The 24,127-nt window shown below is 53.5% G+C and overlaps 1 protein-coding gene across 1 annotated transcript in view; it reads left to right on the plus strand.

Annotated features, from left to right (window-relative positions):
• The window catches only part of LOC131916223 (uncharacterized), a 130,064-nt gene that overhangs the window by 88,301 nt on the left and 17,636 nt on the right, over nucleotides 1-24,127 (plus strand). Inside the window, 8 exon segments of the mRNA XM_059269531.1 lie at nucleotides 7,098-7,193; nucleotides 7,966-8,791; nucleotides 13,348-13,514; nucleotides 14,769-14,798; nucleotides 14,801-14,899; nucleotides 21,206-21,343; nucleotides 22,015-22,177; nucleotides 23,865-23,923. Coding sequence (XP_059125514.1) covers nucleotides 7,098-7,193; nucleotides 7,966-8,791; nucleotides 13,348-13,514; nucleotides 14,769-14,798; nucleotides 14,801-14,899; nucleotides 21,206-21,343; nucleotides 22,015-22,177; nucleotides 23,865-23,923 — 1,578 coding nt within the window.

Consider the following 24,127-nt stretch of genomic DNA (forward strand, 5'->3'; position numbering starts at 1 on the left):
TAAAAACAGAATGTCTAGGCCTCTTCTATTTTGTAGTACTACTTCAGAAAGGGAAGTTAAGGATTTTTCTAGAGCACTTATTGACTCCTCCAAGGCCTGTAAGTCTTGATTCATGGCCATTTGGAGCTGCCTAAATTGCTGGGTTTCCAGTAGGGCTGTGGTACCGGTCCCTACTCCGGCCGCTATCCCTCCCATAGTCAGCCCTCCTAGTAATAATGCCAGGGTTAGGGACACCGGTTCTCTTTTATATCGATGGAGGTCCCTTCCCAGTTCGAAGTGTGAGTAAATCTCCTCTGGGTTATGGTAAACTATCCTTGGGTACAACTCGATGAGCACACAAAAATCAGAGGTAGCATTGAGGGCTGAGACTGAGACGCAGGGGGTGAGCCCAGTATTACATGCCCAATAGGTACCATTAGGGCCGGTGACATAACCAGAGACATCGCTTACGGACAGGATGCGGTTACACAGGTGTTGGTGGGTGCGGGGGATGCTCCCTAGACATAGTCCTCGTCCTGACACCTCTGAGATTGTGAGCTTATGTTGGGCTGTCCCTAGACATTGGCTTGGAGGGGGACTGTGGGCGTTAATATAATTACCCTGGGTTGCTATCCCCTCGTAGTAGGGAGGTTGGGAAACCAGACATAGCCAACATTCTTGCGTTCTATTTGGGTAGGTTAAGTTTAAGGCCTGGTAAGCCCCTGCTAGCAGACCCAAGAGCCGATCTCCGGTTCCTGGTCGGGGTGGCTTGGTAGTGGCTGGAGTTATACCTGGACTAGTAGTCAAACCGGGTCGAGGGGTAATCTTCGGGGGTGCTGGAATAGGTGAGGAGGGGCGCTTCTGGTCAGAGAGAACCTGATTGGGGCCCATGGGGGCGGAGGCCTCCTCAATCTTAAGTCTGATAGTGAACCTTACGCCCCGATCATACCCGTATTCATATAACCTGAGTCCCCAAGTGTGCCCCCGTTGCCAGTTTCTATCAGCCTTCCCCGGGCCAGTGAAAGTTATATTTAGGGGGAGTGAAAGCCCGGGCTTGAATCGGCTGACCTCGGGGGACCCATCTGAGCAAGGCCATTTGCCTGTAACCTTCCTGAAACCTCTATTGGTCTGGATCAGGTCCCAGCTTGAGCTTGGACTCCAGTATGCTGCGCCAGTGGTCTCGCAGCCCCATTTGGCACAGAAAAAATCTCCTTCCCCCCCGCATCTCTTTGCAAGGGCCCAACCCCTCCCATCCCCCGGACAAACATAAAAGTCCGACTGGGCGAATATACATCTTGCTTGAGGGTGACGGCATCCCGGATCCGGCCAATGCACCCCCCCCGGGTGGATGGAGGAGTTTAAGGCATCAGGCTTAACGCCCTCAACCCCCCAAAATCCCGAATTCAATGCCAACTGACAGAAATCAGGAGTTAGGGGGGGCCACCATGTAAAGGGGGTATGGAAGGCGGTCGTCTGCCAGGCCGTCTCCCCAGTTTGTGAGATGACCTGCCAAGTGAGTTTCTTGACTAGGTGCGGGCTCTCTGCCGCCCTAGTCCCCTGGGGATAGACTGAGCTCAAAAGGAGGGGAAGGAGGAGGGGGAGCCGCGGGCCAACCTTATTTTTAGGGGGTTCTGTGAGCGGTACACTGTCCATGTTGATTCTCTGGATCCTGCTGGGTCGTTCTCCCCGGCAGCCTTCACATGAGAGGCGTGGATCCATGCAGCAATCCCGTCGACCTTGAGTGCAGTGGGGGTGGTCAGCAAGACAGTGTAGGGCCCCTTCCACCGTGGCTCTAGATTTGTAGTCTGGTGGCACCGAACCCAAACGGAGTCCCCAATCTGGAAAGGGTGGGGGACCACCGGCTTGTCCAGCTGCTCTCGGTAGGCTTTAGCCAAGGGTTTCCAAATCTCCTTCTGCACCAGCTGGAGGGCCTGTAGATGTGCCTCCAAAGTGGGGCTGGTGGCAAGAGATGAGATATCAGGATGGAGAAATTTCACGACTGGAGGTGGGGCCCCATATAAAATTTCGAAAGGGGTTAGGCCGTGCGGCCCAGGAGTATTCCGGGCTCGGTAAAGAGCCAAGGGGAGTAGGAGCACCCAATCTCTAGTGCCAGTCGCAAGCGTTAATTTGGTTAAAGTCTCCTTGATTGTCCTATTAGCTCGCTCTACCTGTCCTGAACTCTGGGGGCGGTATGCGCAATGGAGTCTCCAGTCCATCCCCAACAGTTTGGCCACTTTCTGACTTACCTGGGAGACGAAGGCAGGCCCATTGTCTGACCCCAATATCTGAGGCATCCCATACCTTGGGAAGATTTCCTCCAACAGTTTCTTTGTGACTATATTAGCCGTCTCATTCTTGGTTGGAAATGCCTCAATCCATCCTGAAAAGGTGTCCACAAAGACCAGGAGGTACCGGTATCCATAGAGTCCGGGTTTTACTTCTGTAAAGTCTATCTCCCAATGCACACCGGGACGGTGGCCCCTCAAACGGGCTCCTTTGGCTAGATGTGCTTTACCTGCATTGACCTGGGCACATGCGGGGCAGGTAGAGGCCACCCGTCGGAGCACCCGATTCTGGTTTAGCAGAATTGTCCCGGTGTTTTCTCTGTCTATCAGGGCCTTTATTTTTGTCTCACTTAGATGAGTTAGGGCATGGAGGAATTGTAACATATGGTGGGTGTGAGAGGTGGGCATCACTATCCGGTTCCCCAGTAGGTAGGCTTGTCTCTGTGGGTCCCAGTCCGCCCCCATTTTCTTTGCTAGCTCATGGTCTTCGGGGCTGTAGGGCATGGGCTCTCTCCCGGGCGGAGGAGGCTCCGGAGTGTCCTGTATAGCCATTAACTGGCTATTCCCTATCGGCTGGGATGCCACTGTCCGGGCAGTCAAATCCGCCAGCCGGTTCCCCTTGGCTATCTTGGAGTTGTCTTTTTGGTGCCCCGGGCAGTGGACAATGCTGAGCTGGAGCGGGAGAAACAGGGCCCGCAGGAGGTCCAGGATTTCTTTCTTGTTCTTGATCTCCTTACCTGCGGATGTTAGCAGGCCTCTCCGCCGGTAGATTTCACCATGGACATGTGCAGTGGCGAAGGCGTATCTGCTATCTGTATACACGATGAGTTTCTTACCTTCTGCCATCCGAAGGGCCTGGGTGAGGGCGATCAGTTCCGCCCGCTGGGCCGAAGTCCCAGGCGGGAGTGCCGAGGCCCATACCACTTCGGACTCGGTGGTAACAGCTGCCCCGGCCCTGCGTTCTCCTCCTTCCAGGAAGCTGCTCCCATCTGTGTACCAGAAGACGTCTGAGTTCTTAAGCGGCTGATCTGTTAGGTCAGGGCGAGTGCCATGCGCCTCGGCTAAAATCTGGAGGCAATCATGCTCTATGGATGGGCTAGGCAGCGGCAGCAAGGTGGCAGGGTTAAGGGAGACAACGGGTCCGAACGTGACCCGGTCTGAGTCCAAGAGTAAGGCCTGGTAGTAAGTCATTCGGGCGTTGGAGAGCCATCTGTCTGGTGGTTGTCGGACCAAGGCCTCCACGGCATGGGAGGCCAGTACAGTCAGGGGCTGACCCAGGGTCAGTTTCCCGGCATCCTTGAGTAGAACTGCAATGGCTGCCACCATGCGGAGGCAGGGAGGCCATCCTTTGGCCACAGGGTCCAATTTCTTGGACAAGTATGCCACAGGTCTCCTCCAGGGTCCCAGTCTTTGCACCAGCACCCCTTTAGCAAAGCCCGAGTTCTCATCTATGAACAGTTCAAAGGGTTTGGTAAGATCTGGCAGACCCAGAGCCGGGGCCTCAAGTAAGGCCTTCTTGATCTGTTGGAATGCTTCCTGCTGCTTCTCTCCCCATTGGAACATTACCCCTGGTTTTGTGAGGGGATATAGGGGGGCGGCCAATTCAGCGAACCCGGGGATCCATAAGCGACAGTACCCAGCCGTACCCAGGAATTCCCGAACCTGGCGGGGGCTGCGAGGAGGGGGAATGGAGAGTATTGTCTCTTTCCTGGCCTCCGTCAGCCATCTCTGTCCCCCAGTCAGGGTATAGCCCAGGTACGTGACCTTGTCTCGGCAAATTTGTGCCTTTCTGGCCGAGGCCCTGTAGCCCTTCTGTCCAAGCCTGGCCAGTAAAGCCCGAGTGCCCTCTAGGCACTCGGCCCGACTCCTGGCGGCCAGAAGTAAGTCGTCTACGTACTGGAGCACGGTCAGGGTTGGATGCTCGACAAGGAACCCGGCCAGATCTGCATGCAGGGCCTCATCAAAGAGGGTTGGGCTATTTTTGAAGCCTTAGAATGCCGGCTAAGGGGCACTCCGGCATGGGTTAGGACTGAATGTTCGGCACCAGTATCAACCAGGAAGGTCACGGGCTGCCCCCCGATCTTGAGGGTTATCCTAGGCTCAGGGGGGGGCTCCTGGCCTCGACCCCCCTAGTCCTCCAGACTAAGGAGGTCCGCAGTCTTGGGCTTGGGCCGGCGGGGTCCTTGTGGCTTCTTGGGACATTCCCGGGCCCAGTGTCCCTTCTCCTTGCAGTAAGCACATTGATCTTTATCTAGGGGTGGCCTCCTTCGTCCTCCCGGCCTATCTCCCTCTCTCCGCTGTCCCTGGGATACAACGGCGGCCAAAACTCTCTTTATCTCTCTATGCTGTTTCCTATCCCTTTCCTCTTGTTTCTGCCATCTCTTTTCCTCTCGCTCTTCAGGAGTTTCTCTCTTATTAAATACTTTCTCTGCTTCCTTCATTAGGTCTGGCAACCCTAACGCCTGTAGACCCTCCAACCGCTGCAATTTAGTTCTGATATCTGAGCTAGACTGATAGATAAATGATAGGATAATACCTGGAGCCTGACCTGGGTCTTCCGGATCATACGGAGTATACATCCTATAAGCTTCCTTCAATCTTTCTAGAAATGCAGCGGGTGTCTCTTCCTTTCCCTGTATTACATTTCTAACCTGAGCCAAATTAGTAGGCCTTCTAGCGGCCGCTCGGAGACCCGCTAAGAGCAACTGGCGATAGAGGCGTAGATGCTCCCTACCTTCAGGCGTATTGAAGTTCCAGTTAGGGCGAGTCAAGGGAAAAGCCGCATCAATGACATTCGGGAGTTGGGATGGCCTCCTGTCATCGCCCGGAACCTGTTTCCAGGCCTCCAGGAAAACTCTCTGCTTTTCCTCTACTGTTAAGAGGGTCTGCAGGAGCTGCTGACAATCGTCCCAAGTTGGCCTGTGAGTCACTAGGATGGATTCAATTAGGTTAGTTAAAGCAACGGGGTCCCTGGAAAAAGGGGGGTTATGTTGTTTCCAGTTATAAAGGTCTGAAGCAGAGAAGGGCCAGTATTGTAGTTGTTGGTTCAGCCCTTCTCTGAGTGGGAAAGCTTGGGACTCAGTAGGGGGTCCCTCCCGGCGGCCGCGGAGGCGGCCGGCAATGGGGGATGACACCTCATCTTCCTTGTCTTCATCTGAGGTCCTGCTGGTTGGAGAAACCTTAGCATCTGCCAACGGCCGGATGGCGGCCGCTAATGCGGCCGCCGCCTCCACCGCGGCGGCGGGAGCCACCCCTGCGGCTGCGGGAGCCACCCCTGCGGCGGCGGGAGCCGCTGTCGCTCCGCTGGGTCGCCGAGTGGGTCCAGCCTGATAAGGAGGGGGCTCCTCTACCAGGAGATCTATGAGAGGGGAGTTAGGGTCCGGGGGAAGGACAGGGGGCTTGGGGGTCTCCTTGTGAGGGAGCACAGGGTAGAGGGAAGAGTCCGGGTTGAGGGGTGCGGAGGGCCCAGAGACTGGAGGGGGCTGTGGAAGGAAAGGCTTGACCCATGAAAATGGATTTTCGACCAGAGATCTCCAGATGGCAATATATGGGGCCTGGTCGGGGTGTCCGTTAGGACTAGGGGCAAAAACCTTGCCCTCCACCTGTGAAATAAGAGAGAGGTTAAAGGATCCCTCTCGCGGCCAGCCAACATTCATCATGACCCATTCGGCCTCGCAGAGGGTGATCCATTTTTTCTTTTTAACAATGACACCTTCATTGTTTCCTCGGGCCTTAACATCGGACCAGTGGTCTGTGGTTAGGCTTAATGGGGTGGTGATGGTCTGTCCCATGGTGGTCTCTAGATAAAGGAGTGTTAGACAAGTAACGATAAACAAAAAGACAACACAGACGACAGAAATTTGCGCTGCGCGGCTTTGGCGTAAAACCGAAAGCAGAAATTCAGACGGGGAAGCGGAGGAACCTCGATCTCCGTCCCCTACCAGAAATTCAGACGGGGAAGCGGAGGAACCTCGATCTCCGTCCCCTACCAGCACCACGTATCCCTCTGATACGGGAGTGGCCCCGAAAAACCGTGCCCCAGAGGGGACTTCAGTGACCCGTGGAACGTCTTCCAGGGTCGCGGTGGGCGAAGTCCGAGCTCGTCAGCTCCTTCAGCCCCCACCGACTCAGACCTGACTTAGGGCGCCCAACGAAAACAGAAAACAAATAGACGGACTGAGACAAGACAAACAGTGGCCGGCCAACTTACCTCCTGACAGTGGGTCGGTGGTCCTGAGGCAGGGGGTCTCAATTCCCGGCCAACGCACCAAATGAAAGACCCCCGAAGGCAGTCTTCCCTCAGGAGAGACCCTCGCCTCCAAGGAAGACACCGAGACCACGAATCAGATGCAAACAGCAAGAGGCTTTATTCAGGAACACGGGTACCCGGGGCGACACAGACTCTCGAGAAGCTCAAGGGACTGGCGCGCCCACGGGCTGGAGCAGAGGGTTTTTATAGGGTCGGGCACGGGTACAGAAACAAGAAGCCCGGTTACAGAGTTTTGATTGGATGATGCAAATGAGGCCAGTTCTGATTGGATGATTCATATGAGGCCAGGTTCGAACCCAGGTCAGCTCGTGGTTTCTCCCCGAGCTCGCCCATGCCTAGCTTCTGTCTAGGGTACAGGGTGTTTTTCTGACCTTTTAGTTCCTTGCTCTGGGGCCTGGTGGCTAAGTACAAATGTTCTGTTTATCCCATGTCCGTTAACTGAACTCCTCAGTACCTCTCAGGCTTTATTCATAAGCAGCTGAGCTAAGCTATGTTAGGCGGGGAGGCTGGGGGTCTTTCAAGGTTGGGAAGAAATATCCACTTCCCACCTGCTGTCTCCACAGGTCTGCTGCAGTGGAGACACCTCACCGGCTCAGCTGTTGGGTCCATGCCAGGGGAACATTGAAGAGTGGCCTCGCCAGTTACCAGGGTCTGACCTGGTAGGGTAGTGAGTCATAGAGGCCTGCCACCCGGGGTTAACACTGCCTTACCACTGGGGACTGCTGGCAGCATAGGCTAGGACTGAAGCCCTGGCCGAACCTTTGTAGACCTTGTCCCCAGTCCCCTTTACCCTCTGTGATGTGCACTGTTCTCCAGCTCCACAAGGCCTTGGTTCTTCTTGGTGGTCCATCCCTTCTGCAGTCAGACATCAGCCCAGAGCCTGAGGGTTTCTTGCCAGCCTCTGCCAAGGCAACCAGGGTAGTGGGTACTCTAAGCATCATGGGTCAGGTAGACTCCAGGCCTCTGCTAATTCTGAGCTATCCCTGACTGGGTGCAGATGAGGAATTATTTCCCACAGATCAGTGTGCTGAACGTAGGGCAGTGTCTGTGCCTTGTCCCAGGTCCCAGCTCCAGGACCCAGGCTGAGGGTGAACAGGACCCACCGTTGGGACCACCTGCTAACATTGTGAGGACTCTCTAGGGAAACTGGTTCCAGGCCTACCCAGGCTTCAGAGGCTGTGGTGGCTTACCCCAGTGGATGTGGCTCTGAGGGACATCTGAGGGGTGGGATTCTACCTGACCACAAGGTCCACTGAAGGAGCTTGCAGAGGCCTGGCAGGCAGCCCAGGATGTGGCAATCCAGCAGAGCTGGTCATACCTGGGGCCTCAGAAGCTGGGGGCAGCACTGTGTGTGGGGTCAGGTGCATGGTAGGACCCAGTGGAGAGAGCTTCCTGTGGCCCCCAGTGGAGAGAGCTTCCTGTGGCCCTTAGTGGAGAGGGCTTCCTGTGGCCCTTAGTGGAGAGGGGCTTCCTGTGGCCCTTAGTGGAGAGGGCTTCCTGTGGCCCCCAGTGGAGAGGGCTTCCTGTGGCCCCCAGTGGAGAGAGCTTCCTGTGGCCCCCAGTGGAGAGAGCTTCCTGTGGCCCCCAGTGGAGAGAGCTTCCTGTGGCCCCCAGTGGAGAGAGCTTCCTGTGGCCCTTAGTGGAGAGGGGCTTCCTGTGGCCCCCAGTGGAGAGGGCTTCCTGTGGCCCCCAGTGGAGAGAGCTTCCTGTGGCCCCCAGTGGAGAGAGCTTCCTGTGGCCCCCAGTGGAGAGAGCTTCCTGTGGCCCCCAGTGGAGAGGGCTTCCTGTGGCCCCCAGTGGAGAGGGCTTCCTGTGGCCCCCAGTGGAGAGGGCTTCCTGTGGCCCCCAGTGGAGAGGGCTTCCTGTGGCCCCCAGTGGAGAGGGCTTCCTGTGGCCCCCAGTGGAGAGGGCTTCCTGTGGCCCCCAGTGGAGAGGGCTTCCTGTGGCCCCCAGTGGAGAGGGCTTCCTGTGGCCCCCAGTGGAGAGGGCTTCCTGTGGCCCCCAGTGGAGAGGGCTTCCTGTGGCCCCCAGTGGAGAGGGCTTCCTGTGGCCCCCAGTGGAGAGGGCTTCCTGTGGCCCCCAGTGGAGAGGGCTTCCTGTGGCCCCCAGTGGAGAGAGCTTCCTGTGGCCCCCAGTGGAGAGGGCTTCCTGTGGCCCCCAGTGGAGAGGGCTTCCTGTGGCCCCCAGTGGAGAGGGCTTCCTGTGGCCCCCAGTGGAGAGGGCTTCCTGCGGCCCCCAGTGGAGAGGGCCTTCTGCGGCACTCTCATATGAGCACCACTCTCCAAGCTTGCCATGTGCCCACAGGCTCAACATCTTCTGAGATTGGTTTTTAGAAGTGTGGTTCTGAGGCAGGGAAATTGGTCCAGTGGTAAAGAATACTTGCTCTTGTGGAGGACTCAGGGTTAACTCCAAGCACTCACGTGGCAGTTCAGAGCCATCTGTAACCCCAGGGATTCAGCACCTCTAACCCCAGGCACTGCATGTGTGTGGTGCTCAGGCATACATGCAAACAAAACATCCACATACATGAAATAACAGTACTTTAAATGTGAATCTGGTCTGGCAGGTGTGGGGCAGCCTGCGACCGTGTGCCTGGGTGACACCAACAATCCAGGTGAAAGATTTACAACACGCCCCCACGGTCAGGCGTGTTCGCATATGCCTGGCGGACACTTCCGCCTAGCCAGGCCCAGGTCAGGATAGCCATTTCCGGGTCAGGGCATCTCGCGGGACCGAGATGCATGACGGTTCACTGGCCACGTAAGCGCGCAACGTGGCCATGTGATCTACGCGCTTGCGTGTAGTAGTGACGCTGATCTGTCCACGCCCAGCCTTTAAAATCAGGCGCCATGCTCCTGGTTCCTCCTTCTCCACACACGTGTTTCCCGCAGGCCTGTTCACTCTCTGTCCCTTTATCTTTAATAAAACTCTTTGTTAGCGGATTCTGTCGTGTTTCGTGGCATTTCCTTGCAGGGTAAGAACACAACGCAGCCAAAAAACTAACACCAGGTCCACAGCCAACACTGCAGATGGTTACGGGCAGAGATGCCCACCTTAACTCTAGTCCTCTTCTTTCTCAGTAATGAGGGTGGAGATTTGACCTGAGGCCTGAGACAGCTGAAGCGGAGCAGGGGGAGCCATGTGCTACAGCAAAGGCCAGCAGGCTAGCATGGTGGCTCTGCCTTTGATCCCAGCACTTGGAGGCAGAGGCAGGTGGATATCTGTGAGTTCGAGGCCAGCCTGGTCTACAGAGTGAGTTCCAGAGCTATATAAAGAGACTGTGCCTCAAAAAATTTAAAAAAAAGAAGGAGGAGGAGGAAGAGAAGAAGATGATGATGATGATGATGATGATGATGATAGAGGATTGCAACCATTGGCGGTAGCTGATGAAGGAGCAGAGCCATATTCTAATAAAACTTTATTAATAAGAACAAGTGCAATGCCGGGCGGTGGTGGTGCATGCCTTTAATCCCAGCACTAGGGAGGCAGAGGCAGGCAGAGCTCTGTGAGTTTGAGGCCAGCCTGGACTACAGAGTGAGATCCAGGAAAGGTGCAAAGCTACACAGAGAAACTCTGTCTTGAAAAACCAAACAAACAAACAAAAGAACAAGTCATGAGCTGAGCACTGTCCAGCTGTTTCCCACCATTAGGGCATCTCTGCCTTCCCAGGCTTGCTGTGTTGTCCGTGGGCCACTCTCTGTACCCCACTTCACTCAAGGGAAGCTGTACGACTTCAGGGCTGCTCTTTCCATGCCTTGGTCCTGAAATCCCTGGAGCGCTGGGGTGCGGCCAGCTTGGGATGGTCCGTCCTTACCATGTCCCCGCAGGTCTCTGTGGACATTTGTGATGGTGCCGCCAGCTTTGAGCACTCAAACAGGCCCTATATCTATCAACTGCTATGTCAACTATTGGGCCCACGACAGCCGTCTGGAGCCCTGGGGCCACAGCCAACACGACAGTGAGGCCCTGCTGCAGGCTGGGGTCCCGGAGGAGCTGGACCTGCGAGCTGAACAATAGATGCAGGGTGAGCTTAGGTCCAGAGTGCAGCATCCCCTGGGCCCAGATCTAGTCCCAGCCTTGACCCAGGCAGGCTTAGCTGGCTCTGGGCTCTGGGAATGACCATGACAGCCTGGTCCTCCAAGGGCTGCCCATTAGAGATACACGATTTCCCAAGATAGGGGGCTAGAAACAGCAAGAGTTTTACTCTGAATTCTGGCCAGGCATCTGAAATTACAGTACAGGTGGCCTGGTCTTCCTCTGGTGGTCCCAAGGGACTTCTGCAGGATGTCCCCTAGCTACACAGATCATTCCAGCCCATCCTCTCTCCACATGGGGCCACCTCCCTTCTGTGTCTGTCTGGTCTCCTACAAGGTCCCCAGCATTGGGTTCGGATCCCAACACCTCCATTGTCACCATGTTTTTATGTTTTTAGCCACACATGTAAAGCCCATTTTCTAAGACGGTCACACTCACGGGTATAAGAGGTAAGAGTTTAGAGTGGGGACATAGTTCAGCCCGTCATTAAGGGGAGGAGAAGGTAAGAGCCACCAGTGACGGAGCACTCACTGCATACCTGCCCGGCGAGCTTTCAGCCCCCAGAGTGCTATGACTGCACAGCTCTCTCATTCTCTGGACGTCAGCTCCGGAAGGGCCACTGTGAGAGTGACTAACTTAAAGGAGGAAGGCTGACTTCCAGCCTGCAGTTCACTGTGATGGGAAGCTGAGGCAGCGGGAGCTGGAGGCAGCGGGAGCTGGAGTGGAGGCAGCTGCTCACATCACACCCACAGTGCGGAAGCACAGAGTGAGATGAACGTTGATGTTCAGCTCAATGTCTCCTTTTTATTTGGTGGGACTCCAGCCCACGGGATGGTGCTGCCCACATTCCCACCTCAGTTACCAGTTCTACAAAGTTTCTCAGAGGCATGTGCAGAGGCTGAGCTCTTTGGTAATGCTAAAACCTGTCAATTGACAGCCAATATTAATCATCAGAGCCTCAGAGGCCCGTCCCTCTGGCCTTCATACTCTTCTCTCTGTTCCTTCCATTCCTTCTGCAGCTCAGAGAGGTGGAGTCCCTTGCTTCAGGCCACACAGCTGGCTTATAATGAAGCCAGGCCTTGAACTCAGTCAGTTTGATTCCCGAGACTGGCTTCACATTCTGCCTCCCTGTGTCCTCCAGACAGATGCAGGGTTCTGGCTCTAGACCACTCTGGACCCTGGGTGGCTTCCCTGTCATCAGGCTCATTTTCCTCTGACCTCAAATGTTTCCATCTTTGTTATTCAGCCTCCTGGGGGTAAATGGAGGCTTTGCTCATGCTGGGGCCTGAGCTCACTCATGAGCTGGTGTTGGGCTTGCTGGGACTATGCTAGTTCCTAGCCCCTGGAGAGTCCCTGCCCTCCTCCATTGCTGTCTATATCTAGCTGTCCCAGCCAACAATGACACTTCCTGTTTAGTGTTGGCTTTCATGGTGTCTCTGATAGTCAGGAGTCCCCAAGCATGAGATCCATGTCCCCTCCCTTCCCTTCCCCTACATATGGCAGATGTGTGTGTGTTTGAATATGGGATAATGCAAAAAGAAAATGAATGTTTTCTGACCCCTGTGCATGCCCACCCCTGGCCCCTCTGGGTGTGACGTCACCTGGGTGCTGTCTTGAGGTGGATGGCGTTATTTATTAAGTGGCGCTGTTTACCATGCAAGAAAAGCCACGAGGTACAACAAAGCCCACTATAAGAGTTGATTAAGGGGAGGAAATAGAAGAGGGTGCTTAGGCCTATGGAAAGATCATGCAGGAAGAGAAGGAGGGATATGTGGAACCCGCTTTTATAGATTTCCCCCACACACACATGTGCATATGGGCTTATGTAGCTACATGCATGTGCATAGATTATGTGATCACACTGCGCACAAGTTACCTGATCTCACAGTGCACGGATTACGTAGGACGTAAGGCCCTGGGATGACTAAGCATCTTGCCAGTGAACGTGCAGTCATGGGGGAGTGGCTAGGAATTCTAACAGGTGGGCTGCAACCATTTTACAGATGAGGAAATCAAGGCCTGGGCCTCGAGGCACTGGCCGTCCCCCTGGGCTCAGACCTAAGCTTTGAGCATCACCTAGCATTGACCCCAACTTCTGCCACACAGTGGGAACCACCCACTCCTAGGCTCCTAGATCTGTCAGTCATTTTCCACACACAGCAGAGGACATGTGGGGGTGCCTGTTCTGGAGGGACTGTGTGTGACACCCATGGGGAAGTGGCCCCACTTGAGGGCAGAAGCTGCCAGCGCTGTCTACATGGCGGAAGGGATGGGATGCTACAGCCCAGGCCAGGTCCTTGGTGACCTCTGAGCCTGTCACTGAAGGAGAGCTGCTGCTATCCGGCCCATGCACTGTCAGGATAAACCATTCAGTCTTGGCACGTTCACTCAGCAGGTACTTCTGAGTGCCTGCTAGGCCAACGACTGTGCTCACAAGCACTGCAGAGCGCAGGTACTGCCTACCTAGGCTGGTGTTCCCATGAGGCACAGGCTGCTGTGCCCTGTGATGTGGTGATGCCCAGCATGAAGGGCGGCAGGCAGGAGTGGGGCGGGGCTTCTCAGAGGAGGGTTTGGGGATGTCTTGTGATAGATGACATCACAGGGACTTGAGACGGTGACAGCTAGCCTAAGGTCAGCCGATCCCTCCAGGCCTACCTGGTAGCCTTTCTGCCAATGTCCATGGATTTGTGCAGCATATCTCCATTACAATCTGCTGCATTCCTCTCCAGGAAGGGAGGTGAGTTCAAGTTCTCATAGCTCTTCTCGTTCTGCCTTTAGAGACCAAGACGTGGGCCCACGTGGTCCTCCGTGGCAGGGACAGCAAAGTGAGTGTGGATGTGGCAGCCCTGCTGGCCCGGCTGCCAAACGGCACATTGGAGGTGACAGTGAACACCAGCCACACCGTGCAGGCTTTCCAGAGACTAGGCCTGCCCTTCAACAGCCAGGTGAGGGCCACAGGCCAGCAGGCCATTCTCCAGATGTGTTATCCCTCATCCAGTTTCCCATGTGCAGAGCAGAGGATTGGCAAGTGGTCACAGCACTTTACAGTTTGCAGAGGCTCTTCAAACAAACAAAAAGAGTTGTAGCCTGGGTGTGGTGGGGCACGCCTTTATTCCCCGAACTTGAGAGGCAGAAGGATCTCAAATTCAAGGCCAGCCTGGTCTACAGAGAGAGTTCTAGAATAGCCAGGGCTACACAGGGTTCCTGAAACCCTGTCTCAGGAAAACAGACAGTTGTAGCCAATGCCTACGAAGCAAACTCATTAATTACACCGCAGGCCTGGGGCCCTGCAGCCGTTCTAAGTCCCGGCCAGGGTCCTTTCGGCCAGTCCGGTAATGGATCAGAGCTGAAGTCCGGCTCACCTTTGCCAAGGAGATATGGCCCAGTGCTGTGAGCACTGTTTAGTACTCTGGGCTCGGTACTCTGTGCTAAGAGCATTACTCAGGCTGCTCTCTGCTTTTCGTCCTTTTGACACCCGCTGATGGGCAGAACAGGACATCCTGTGAACACCACTTCAAGATCAGAGCCCAGCTCTGTCATCCCCAGCTGTGCGACCTTGAGCAGATGGCCTGCCCTCTCTGTGCCCCAGTCTCCTGGTGTGTGAAATAGAGATAGTAATACTCCTGTCACATAGAGCTGGACAGATCCAGGTTGTTAGCTGAGGATGCTGGGACACCATTGGCTGTGACAATGTTGGTGGTGGTGACAGGGCCATCGTTGTCCCTGGGTCACACATGAGGTTTAGGTGATTTGCTCAAGCTCATGTAGTGAGCAGACAGTGGAATGAGGACTCCACCCCGTGTTTCTGTGGACCCCACTGCATGGAGCTGCACCCTGGCCGCGTGTCTGCGAGGTCCTGTGCCTTGTTCCCACACGCCTGTGTCAGCGCCCACAGCCCGCCTCCTTCTGTCCCACAATTCTGCTGAGAAGGGAGAGGCAGCTCCTGGTGGTCTTCCTTGTGTAGAGTCTGGACTCCACAACTGAGAACACCAGACTCCCCCTTTCCCCAGTTCATCTGGTTCTGAGCCCTGCCCATGAGCCCCGTGTCCAGGGGAGCTGGGAGCCAAGGCCTGCATGCTTGTAGGCTGGGGAGGGTCTTGCTCTGGGAATGTGAATCACACAGGTGTCTCTACTGATCTCTGGGGTCCTCAGCACCCCCAACAGTATGTGTCTTGTTCTCTCTCCTTCCCCTACCTCAGTTACTATTCCGAGAACTCTGGACCTTGGAAGGAACATGAGTTCCTTCCTGCAAATTACTTGTGACACCCAAGATATTCTGTTCCTCCATGTCCATAGCCAGAACCATGCCAACAGGTGGGAGCTCTTGATGGTTCTGGGGGACGCCCAGGAGGAGGGGAACTGGAGGCAGCTGGCATCTGGATACTGCTGGACACCAATGAGACATGATGGCTCCCCAAATCATCATAAGCTACTCTGGGAGGCTCAGAGAGGCAGAATGGCTTTTCCACCTTTTCTAAGGTCACCAAGCTCTTAAAAAATTCCCTGGCCTCTGGGACAGCATGCAAAAGTACACACACACACACACACACACACACACACACACACACACTCACTCACTCACTCACACTTTCTCTATTATCAGCCACTGGTCTTAGTGGAACTGCCTTGGGGTTGGGGACTCTTTACTGTTAAGGGGGGTTTGGGTTACCAGCTGCCCTTCTTGAACTCAATCCCCACTTGTTAAAGGTGTAGCCTATGATTCTCACCTGGCTGAGGCTGTGCAGTACCTGGGGAAATTTCTGGTTGCTAAGCCAGGAAAGGAAGGCTGCTAAACGCCTCTGGGTGCACAGAAGAGCCCCAACTGTAGACCGTGGCCCCACGGATGGGCAACTGGTGGGAGGGCTGATGGAAGGCCCCTGGGAGGAAGCTGGCATGCCTAAGTAGGCCCTGTTGCCCGCATCCCAGAGGGCTCCTGCTATGCAAACCCGGGCTCCGGGAAGACACACAGTCCAGAGTCAATTTCAGCCCTTCATAGGGAAACTGAGATTAATCGGAATAGTGCCAGAACTGGGTGGAAGCTGGGCTGGGACCCGTGACCCAGTACCTGGTGACTGACCACACTTGAATAGACTGCTCATATTTGGGGCTTCCGACCCTCTCACCCGGGGTAGTGCTGAACGGGATCCGCTCATGCCAGCCCATCCTCTCTTTCCTTCTGCTGCTGTGGGGCAGGCACCACCCCCTCCCTCCTGGGCTGCTGTCCCCTGCTCAGCTTCCGCCACAACCAAGGTAACTGCCCCAGCACCCCCAGCTCCTAAGTAGCTCCAGACGCTGCCCAAGGCAGTCCTGTGCAGCATGGGCTGCTGGGGTGTGTCTGTACATCCTTGTCTGTCAGAGGCCTGCATTAGGCCCCAGTGGGCCACCCCCAAAACTCGGGCTCTGACTTTCCCAAACATCTTGACGTTTACATTCCAGAGGGGCCCAGGGGACCCTCGAGAGCTGGGAGGTCTGCCCGCCCTGGCGCCTGATGCCTGACACCGGTCCCCCGCCCCCCTCCCACAACCTGAGTGCCCCCAGCAGCTCCAGCAGATGCCCCGGCCCCTTGAACAGAGCCAGCTCCACCCCCACACCCTGACTGCATTACAGGGAGGCCGGGTAGATAGGATGGCTTGTCGGACCATGGCTGAAGGCCTCTGCATTGTCACCGTATCCTTGTCTGTCTCTAGTACCCAAATAAGGAGCTTCTACAGGGATGCCAGCCCTTGGCACAGGGACCAATATAGAGTAGCTGCTCGGTAAAGAGCGAGTGACTAGGCCTGCCAGCTAGCCGGTACCTCCCCTCTCTCCCCTCTTATGCTCCCAGCTGCCTTCCCTTTGTCCTGCCTGTAACTTCCTGTGCTGGGCCTGGCCCAGGGCCTCCTGCACGCTAGCCAACTCTCTACCACTGAGCTGCACAGCTCCCACCCCAATCCCTGGCCACTGCATTTTCCTACCAGTCACAGGCTTCGTCCAGTGCCCCCCTGATCACGTCCCAGCCTGCCTCTGCTTACAGAGCACGGTCTGTATGCAGCCCTCCCGCAGTGAATGTTTCCTCAGCACTGCAGTCAGAGGAGAACATCTTAGTTTCTTTCTCAAGCTTTACTTAGACTAGCTTCAGCCACAGGAAGGTAACTGTTAGACGCCCACATGTGGCTCAGTGGATGGAACACTAACTAATGCACAAAGCCCTGGGTTCAAGCCCCAGCCCCCCACAAGCCAAGCATGGTGGTGCATACCTGTAACCCCCACACTAGGGAGGTAGAAGAAAGAGGATCAGAAGTTCAAGGTCAGCCTCAGCGAGCTACATGAGACCTGTCTCAATCAACAACAAATCACCACTAGACAGGGCAGACCACACATTTCAGTGTAATTGAGTTCACAAGGCTCTATCTTTACTCCTAAAGACCTTGTGTTTTGTAGAACAAGGATTTCATATAACAGTGTAATTACAAAAATCGGTATGTTTAGTTCCTTAGAGACCTGGTCTTATGTAGCCCAGGCTAGCCTTCCCTTTTAGCTGAGTGCTTTTTTGAATTTGAGGTATTCAGATGGAATAAAGGTGTATACCACCACACCTAGGTTATGCAGGGCTGGGGATGGAACCCGGGTGTCACTCTCTGTTCTGTTGCTGTGAAGAGACACCATGACCATGGCAACTCTTATACAGGAAGACATTTAATTGGGGCTGGCTTACAGGTTCAGATTTAGTCCATTATCATCATAGCAGGAAGCATGGCAGCATGCAGGCAGACTTGGTGCTGGAGTGGTAGCTGAGAGTTCTACTTCTGGATCCACAGGCAACAGGAAGAGAATGAGACATTGGGCCTGGCTTGAGCATCTGAAACCTGAAAGTCCACCTCCAGTGACACACTTCCTCCAACAAGGCCACACATACTCCGACAAGGCTACACCTCCTAATAGTGCCACTCCCTAGGGGGCCGTTTTTATTCAAACCACCACACGAGGACTTCTTGAGTGCTAGGCAGTCACTTTACCAACTGAGCTATATCCCTAGCCCCATTTTTTTATTTTGAGACAGTCTGTTTATATAGCCCAGGCTGGTCTTGAACTCACTATCTTAGGACTTTTATCGCTGTGAAGAGACACCATGACCACGGCAACTCTTATAAAGGAAAACATTTAGGGACTGACTTACATTTCAGAGGTTCAGTCCATTATCGGCATGTCAGAAAGCATGGCAGCATGCATGGAGACATGATGCTGGAGAGGTAGCTGAGGGTTCTACATCTAGATCTGCAGGCAGCAGGAAGAGAGAGAAACACTGGGACTGGCTTGAGCATCTGAAACCTCAAAGCCGGGACACTTCTTCCAACAAGGCCACACCTCTTAATAGTGTCAGTCCCAATGAGCCTATAAGGGCCATTTTCATTCAAACTACCACATTCCACTCTATGGCTCCCATAGGCTGCTAGCCACATTATAATGCAAAACAACATTCAGTCTAATTTCAAAAGTCCCCATAGTCTATATCACAGTCTCAACAATGTTTAGAAGTTCAAAGTTCAAAGACTCTTCTGAGATTCACATAATCTCTTAACTGTAATGCCTGTAAAACCAAAATGAAAATTGGATCACATACTTCTAACATATAATTGTACAGGATATACATTACCATTCTAAAACACATGGAAGGGAGAATAGTGAGGAAATACTCGACCAAAGCAGACTGAAAATCAGCTGGGCAAACTCCAAACTCTACATCTCCATGTCTGATATCAACGTGCTCTGCAGATTTCCAATTCCTTTCAGCTTTGTCCACTGGAACACACTTCTTCCTCTTGCTACCTGTTAGCATCTTTCCTTGGCAAGAATCCTGTGACTCTGGCATCTCCAACACCTTGGGGTCTCCAACACAGTCTGGGCTTCACCTTCACAGCTTCACACAATAGCCTCTCTAGGTCTCTATTCAGGGACATCCCTGACACATGCCTGACCTCAGCAGCTTTCCTTAGCCATAGAGGGAGATTCCATAACCCCTTCCTTATGTCCTTGACTCTAAAGCCAGAACCACATGGTCGAAGCTGCCAAGTTCTGCTTCTTGCTGGGGCTGGAACATGGCCCCCTTGTTCAAACACATTTTCACTAGCTTTCTGTTCTTGATGGTTTCCTTCACTGTCAAAGCTTGGCTGTCCTGGAACTGGCTGGATCCATAGGCAACAGGAAGAGAATGAGACATTGGGCCTGGTTTGAACATCTGAAACCTGAAAGCCCACCCCCACAGTGACACACTTCCTCCAACAAGGCCATGTCCACTCCAGTAAGGCCACATATTCTGAGTGCCACTACCTACGAGTCTATTGGGGCCATTTTTATTCACGCTATAACACTCACTGTGCAGCCCATACTGACCTTGAACTCACCATCACCTTCTCCTACTTTCCCTGTCTCAGATTCCCCAAGTGCTGGGATTACAGGCTCATGTCTCCAGGCCTGGTACAAACTTGAATGCTGAAATAACACTTAGATAATAAAAATCCCCAACTGTTTAGTAAGGTCTTTTCACATATTCAGCCCTGGGTTTAAACCAATGACAGGACCAGAGCTGCATGGGATGCTTTGCACTATGCCACTTTTATTTTGTTATCCGCAAGCAGAAGTCTGAAAACTTGGCTTTAAAAAGCCAGAAAGTGAATGCAGGGGTGTGAGGTGCAGGCCACAAGCCACCCTGTCCCTGGTGCAGCCATGCAGTCCTGTCACTGCAGGGTAATAGCTACCGTGGTCAATGTGCAAATGCTCAAACAAGACTGACAACAACTGAATGAGGGGCGTGCAGAGGACCTGAGTTTGGATTCCCAGCACACGTACAAAAGCCAGGCATAGCCAGGCATAGCAATACAGTCCTTTAACCCCAGCACTCAGGAGGCAGGGGCAGGAGGATCTCTGTGAGTGCAAGGCCAGCCTAGTCTACATAATGAGTTCCAGACTGGCCAGGGCTACATAGTGAGACTCTGTCTCAAATAGATAAGATGGATGGATGGATGGATGGATGGATGGATGGATGGATGGATGGATAGATGGATAGGTAGGTAGGTAGATAGATAGATAGATAGATAGATAGATAGATAGATAGATAGATAGATAGACAGACAGATAGGCATAGCAGCACACACCTATAATACAAGGGTATGTGGGGGCAGACAGAGACTCCCTGGAACTCAACGGTCAGCATGTTGAGTCAGTCAACAAGTTCCAGGTTTAAGGTGGAGAATGACTGAGGAAAACATTTCACATCAGCCTTTGGCCTCTACACACATGCATACACATGTGCACATACACCACCACCCCCAGTAAAGTTTTCTTTATCAAGTCAGGTTGCAGGCCAAATTAATCTGAAGGTCAACCCGAGATCTAGAATCTTCTTGTACTTCTTCCCTTTGTAACCTGACATTTTTAAATTGTTTTAAATTTATATATATATATATGTCTGTATGTATTGCCATGTGCATGTAGATATAGGTGCCTGTAGAGGCCAAAAGTGGGCATCAGATCCTCTGGAGTAACAGGCTAGAAGCTACTTGACAGGGTTTGGGAACCAAACTTGGGTCCTCTGCTCTGGAAGAGCATTATACACTCTTAACTGCTGATCCATATCTCCAGCCCCCCAATATTTTTCTATGAAACTTTTCAGATACAAAACTGAGATAAATTTTCATCAACCTCCTCTATGCCCACTACCTAGATTTTTCCTTTCATCTTTTATCACTAAACTTCTTTGAAAATCTTCATGTTTGCTAGTCTGACGTACCCAGGCGGTCAGTTTCCAGAACGTCCTTGTTTGTATCTCTGGATTGTTTGTACTGGTGAGAATTAGCTTGAATATGCTGGCATGGCCTCTGGGCTTACTGAAAGCAACATTTGAAAATTTGGTTCTTACTTTATCTTATTATTTTGTGTGTTGTGGGTGTTTTGCCTGGTTCTCAGGTACTAGAGTTACTGACAGACGTGACCTGCCAAGTGGGTGCTTGGGACTCAAGCCCAGGTCTCTGGAAGGGTACCCAGTGGTCTTAACCTGGAAATAACAGCTAGACTTGGAGGGGAATGAGGAAAATGTTGACCCCAAAGTATGAGCACCAATTCGTGTCCCTTTTCCCAAGCCTTGATGGCTCTTCCATGAGAGACGGGATACACTAGGTGACAGAGTCACTCTACCAGCTCAGAAGATGGCATATCATTTCATACAATTTTCCTGCCAGTCCATTAAAAAAGCAAGCATCCTTATCCTTAGCTATCAGATTAAAAGGCCAAGGCTCAGGAAGCCAAGGATCTAACTGTCACTAACTCAACCCACGCCTAGGAGAGCCACCCCGGAGTCTGGTCTACCATTCTGAGCATTGCCCTTGTGTAACACTGCCCTCTGTGGTCACAAGCGGTACCACAACTAGATCCCTGCCGGCCAGTCTTGAGCCATCTGTATCACTGTTACAGGCCAAGGTCATGAGGAGTGCTGCTAGCATCACACCTCGGGGCCTGCCTAGACTCAAGACCCTTATTTCATCAGAGTTTGTTCATCTCAGGAAGCCATAGGTCCCTTTCTGGGGCTCTGGGAGCAGAGCCTGGAGCCAAGCATCATCTGGCTGAGATCTGACAGTGTCTCCCTAGCTTTCCCCTTCACTAGCTCTGGTACTCTGAGGAGGAGACCAAATGCACTTTTGTCCTAGAGGTGGAGGAGCGCTGTTTCCACGTCAATACCACCCTGCTGGCTGCTAAGGATAGCCTAGACAATGTCATCCAGCTGCAACAGACCTTCCCCCAAGTGTGTAGCTTCCTAGAAAAGAGGAGTTGTACTTGAGGCTTACTAGCATAATCCAGGCTCTGAAGGGACTCCCAGCTGTGCGTCTCGTCTCCGCTCCTCACTGATCATCTAATCCTAGGCTTTGCTCCAGAAGGAACCTGGGATATAGCACAGGACAGAACTGATGGGCCCCAACTGTCATTGAACATATGATCTAGTTGAGGCAAGTGACAAAAGTCATATAAATAAACCATATATTTGACTAGGTGGTCAGGAAGTGTCACCAGAGGAGGTGACACTTGAGCTAATCCTGTATGGCAAGCCTGTCTGGGGGAAGAGCGTTCTATGATAAGGGCCTGGGGTGGGGACGAGTCTGAGAACTGGCTAGAAGCCCCGGGCTGGGACAGACAGGCTAGATGGGACAGCAGAAGGAAGTGTGGTCTACAGGAGCCAGGCCTCTCAGCCCACACAGGCTGGAGTCTCTGCTGCAACTAGCGTCCTTCCAGGCTCTGGAAAAAATGTCTCATCCCTCCCTCTCCCTCTATGCTGTCTGCTCACACTTAGGACGTATTTAGCATTGTGGTTCTGACCACAGGCGGCTTCTCCTTCCCGGGTGTGTGCCCTTCCCCACCCCAGGCCAGTGTGTGGCTCAGCTCTAAGAGGCCATGCCCTGACATCCCATTCTCTTCCAGCTCAGCACCCTTCCCACAGAGCTGTCCCTGAGGACCGTGTTCCAGAGAACACAAGGTACCCACATCCTGTACCAGGTGGTGCTATGGGATGGCAGGGAGGTGGCCCTCAATGGGAGCCTCTCCCGGCCCCTCTCAGAGTTCTCAGGGAATATCCGTCTTCAGGGTGAGTAGCTGAGGAGCAGGAGGCATGGGGTTGGGGGTGCTCTCACTTGCCATTGGTGAGTGTCTGCTTGTCCTTGGTGCTGTTCTAGGCCCCAGGGAATCCTCAGGACACAAGATGACCAAGGCTCAGCCCTCAGAGGAGAGGGGCAGACAGCTAGGAATTCCCGTGTCAGCAAATTACAAAGAGGGTGGGGCTGCAGCCTAGGTGGTAGTGTTTGCCTAGGACATTTGGTCCCCAGCACCTTAAAAAACAGTGTGTGGCAGGGGGACAGGCCTGCAGTCTCAACCCCAGGAAGTAGAGGCGGGAAGGTCAGGAGTTCAAGGTCATTTTCAGCTACATAAAACCTTGTCTCAAATAAATCAAAATGAACGAAAGCAAATTGGGGCCAATGAGACAGCTCTGTGGGTGAAGCAGCTGGTCGTTAGTCCTGACAGCCTGAGCTGGGACCCACGTGCTGAAGGGACAACCAGCTCCTCAAGCTGTTCTCTGATCTCACACACACATGCACTGTGGCACACGTGTGTTCATGTGCACATACAAATAAAGGTAATAAAAGACCTTAAATGGTCCTTTAAGTGGTCGGGAGGTGCAGCAGAGAGGCCCTGGCAGGCTCATGTGTCTCAAGGTCAGCAGCAGGCTAAGGGGAGGGAGTTCTGTGCATCTCTGGGATCTCTACTGATCTCCGCACCCTCTGGCTGTCGCCTGAAGCCTGGTTTGAAGCCATCAACAGCCATGTAGGATGTGCTCCACGGTGGCTGCTCAGGGGTCAGGAAAGGAGGAGGCAACAGACCTGGGAATGCCAAGGCTCGGATGTGGTGCCCTGTCGGCTTCAAGAAACAATGGCATGTCCTGACGCCAAGGCTGGGGCGCAGAGGTGACTCTGGGTTGGCTGCTCAGTGTCATTGGGATAGGAGGAAATGTGGTGGTATTGTGTTCCCCAAAATATTGTGCACCCTAATAAACTTAACTGGATGGTCAGAGAGACAGAACAAGCCACAGCCAACCTCACCTGGCCAACTTCTCAGCTGGTCTTGTTTCCTCAGACTGGAAGCCTCTGTGTCCTCATATCCGAATGGCTCTCAGCTGAACTGTGCTGCTAGAAGCCTGAAAGCTTAACCAGCCAAAAGCTTCTAGTTTCTGGTCTTCACGCCTTATATACCTTTCTGCTTTCTACCACCACTCCCTGGGATTAAAGGCTCACTTCTTGGGATTAAAAGCGTGTGTCACCATGCCAGGGCCATTTCCAATGTGGCCTTGAACTCACAGAGATCCAGAGGGATTTCTGCCTCTGGAGTGCTAGGATTAAAGGTGTGAGTGCCACCATTTCCTAGCCTTTGTATCTAGTGGCTGTTCCGTCTCTGACCCCAGATAAGTTTATTAGGGTACACAATATTTTTGGGAACACAATACCACCACTAGGAAAAGAGAATAGAGCCTCCTGTGGGGACAGTTAGGATGCTTTAAGAGTCACTGTGACTGAATGTGTGGCTTCCAAGTTCTGTAGAATAGGTGAGTGTGATCACCTGCCTGAATGGCTTTGTTATCAGCTGCGTCGGAACTAGTCTCCTGCCGTGACCTTAACTCACAGCCATGACCTCACATGACCTCACTGCCACACTCTCCACCCATCTCCCCCACAGTGGAGTCCTCCCACCAGCTGTCTCTGTCCCTGTCCACCTGTCCTCAGAGTACTCTAGAGGCAGCCACCATGCTGACCTGGCTGTGGCCTGGGACAATAAAGACCAGGTAGGCAGTGGGGTTGGCAGGAGCCCCTGGGGGACCCGCCTTGCTCAGGGAACCTATGGCAGTCAGCCAGCTGTTCTAGGTGCCCAAAAGTGGGGGCAGGGGACCTGGGTTTCAGTCCCTGGTGACAAGCACCGTTGATGTGGTACTGTGCCACAAATCCATCCTACCTCCAAACCCGCTTGATTCGGTTACTCTCCCCGTTTT

This window comes from Peromyscus eremicus, chromosome 8a (assembly GCF_949786415.1).
Source record: "Peromyscus eremicus chromosome 8a, PerEre_H2_v1, whole genome shotgun sequence".
In the NCBI taxonomy this organism is placed as follows: Eukaryota; Metazoa; Chordata; class Mammalia; order Rodentia; family Cricetidae; genus Peromyscus; species Peromyscus eremicus.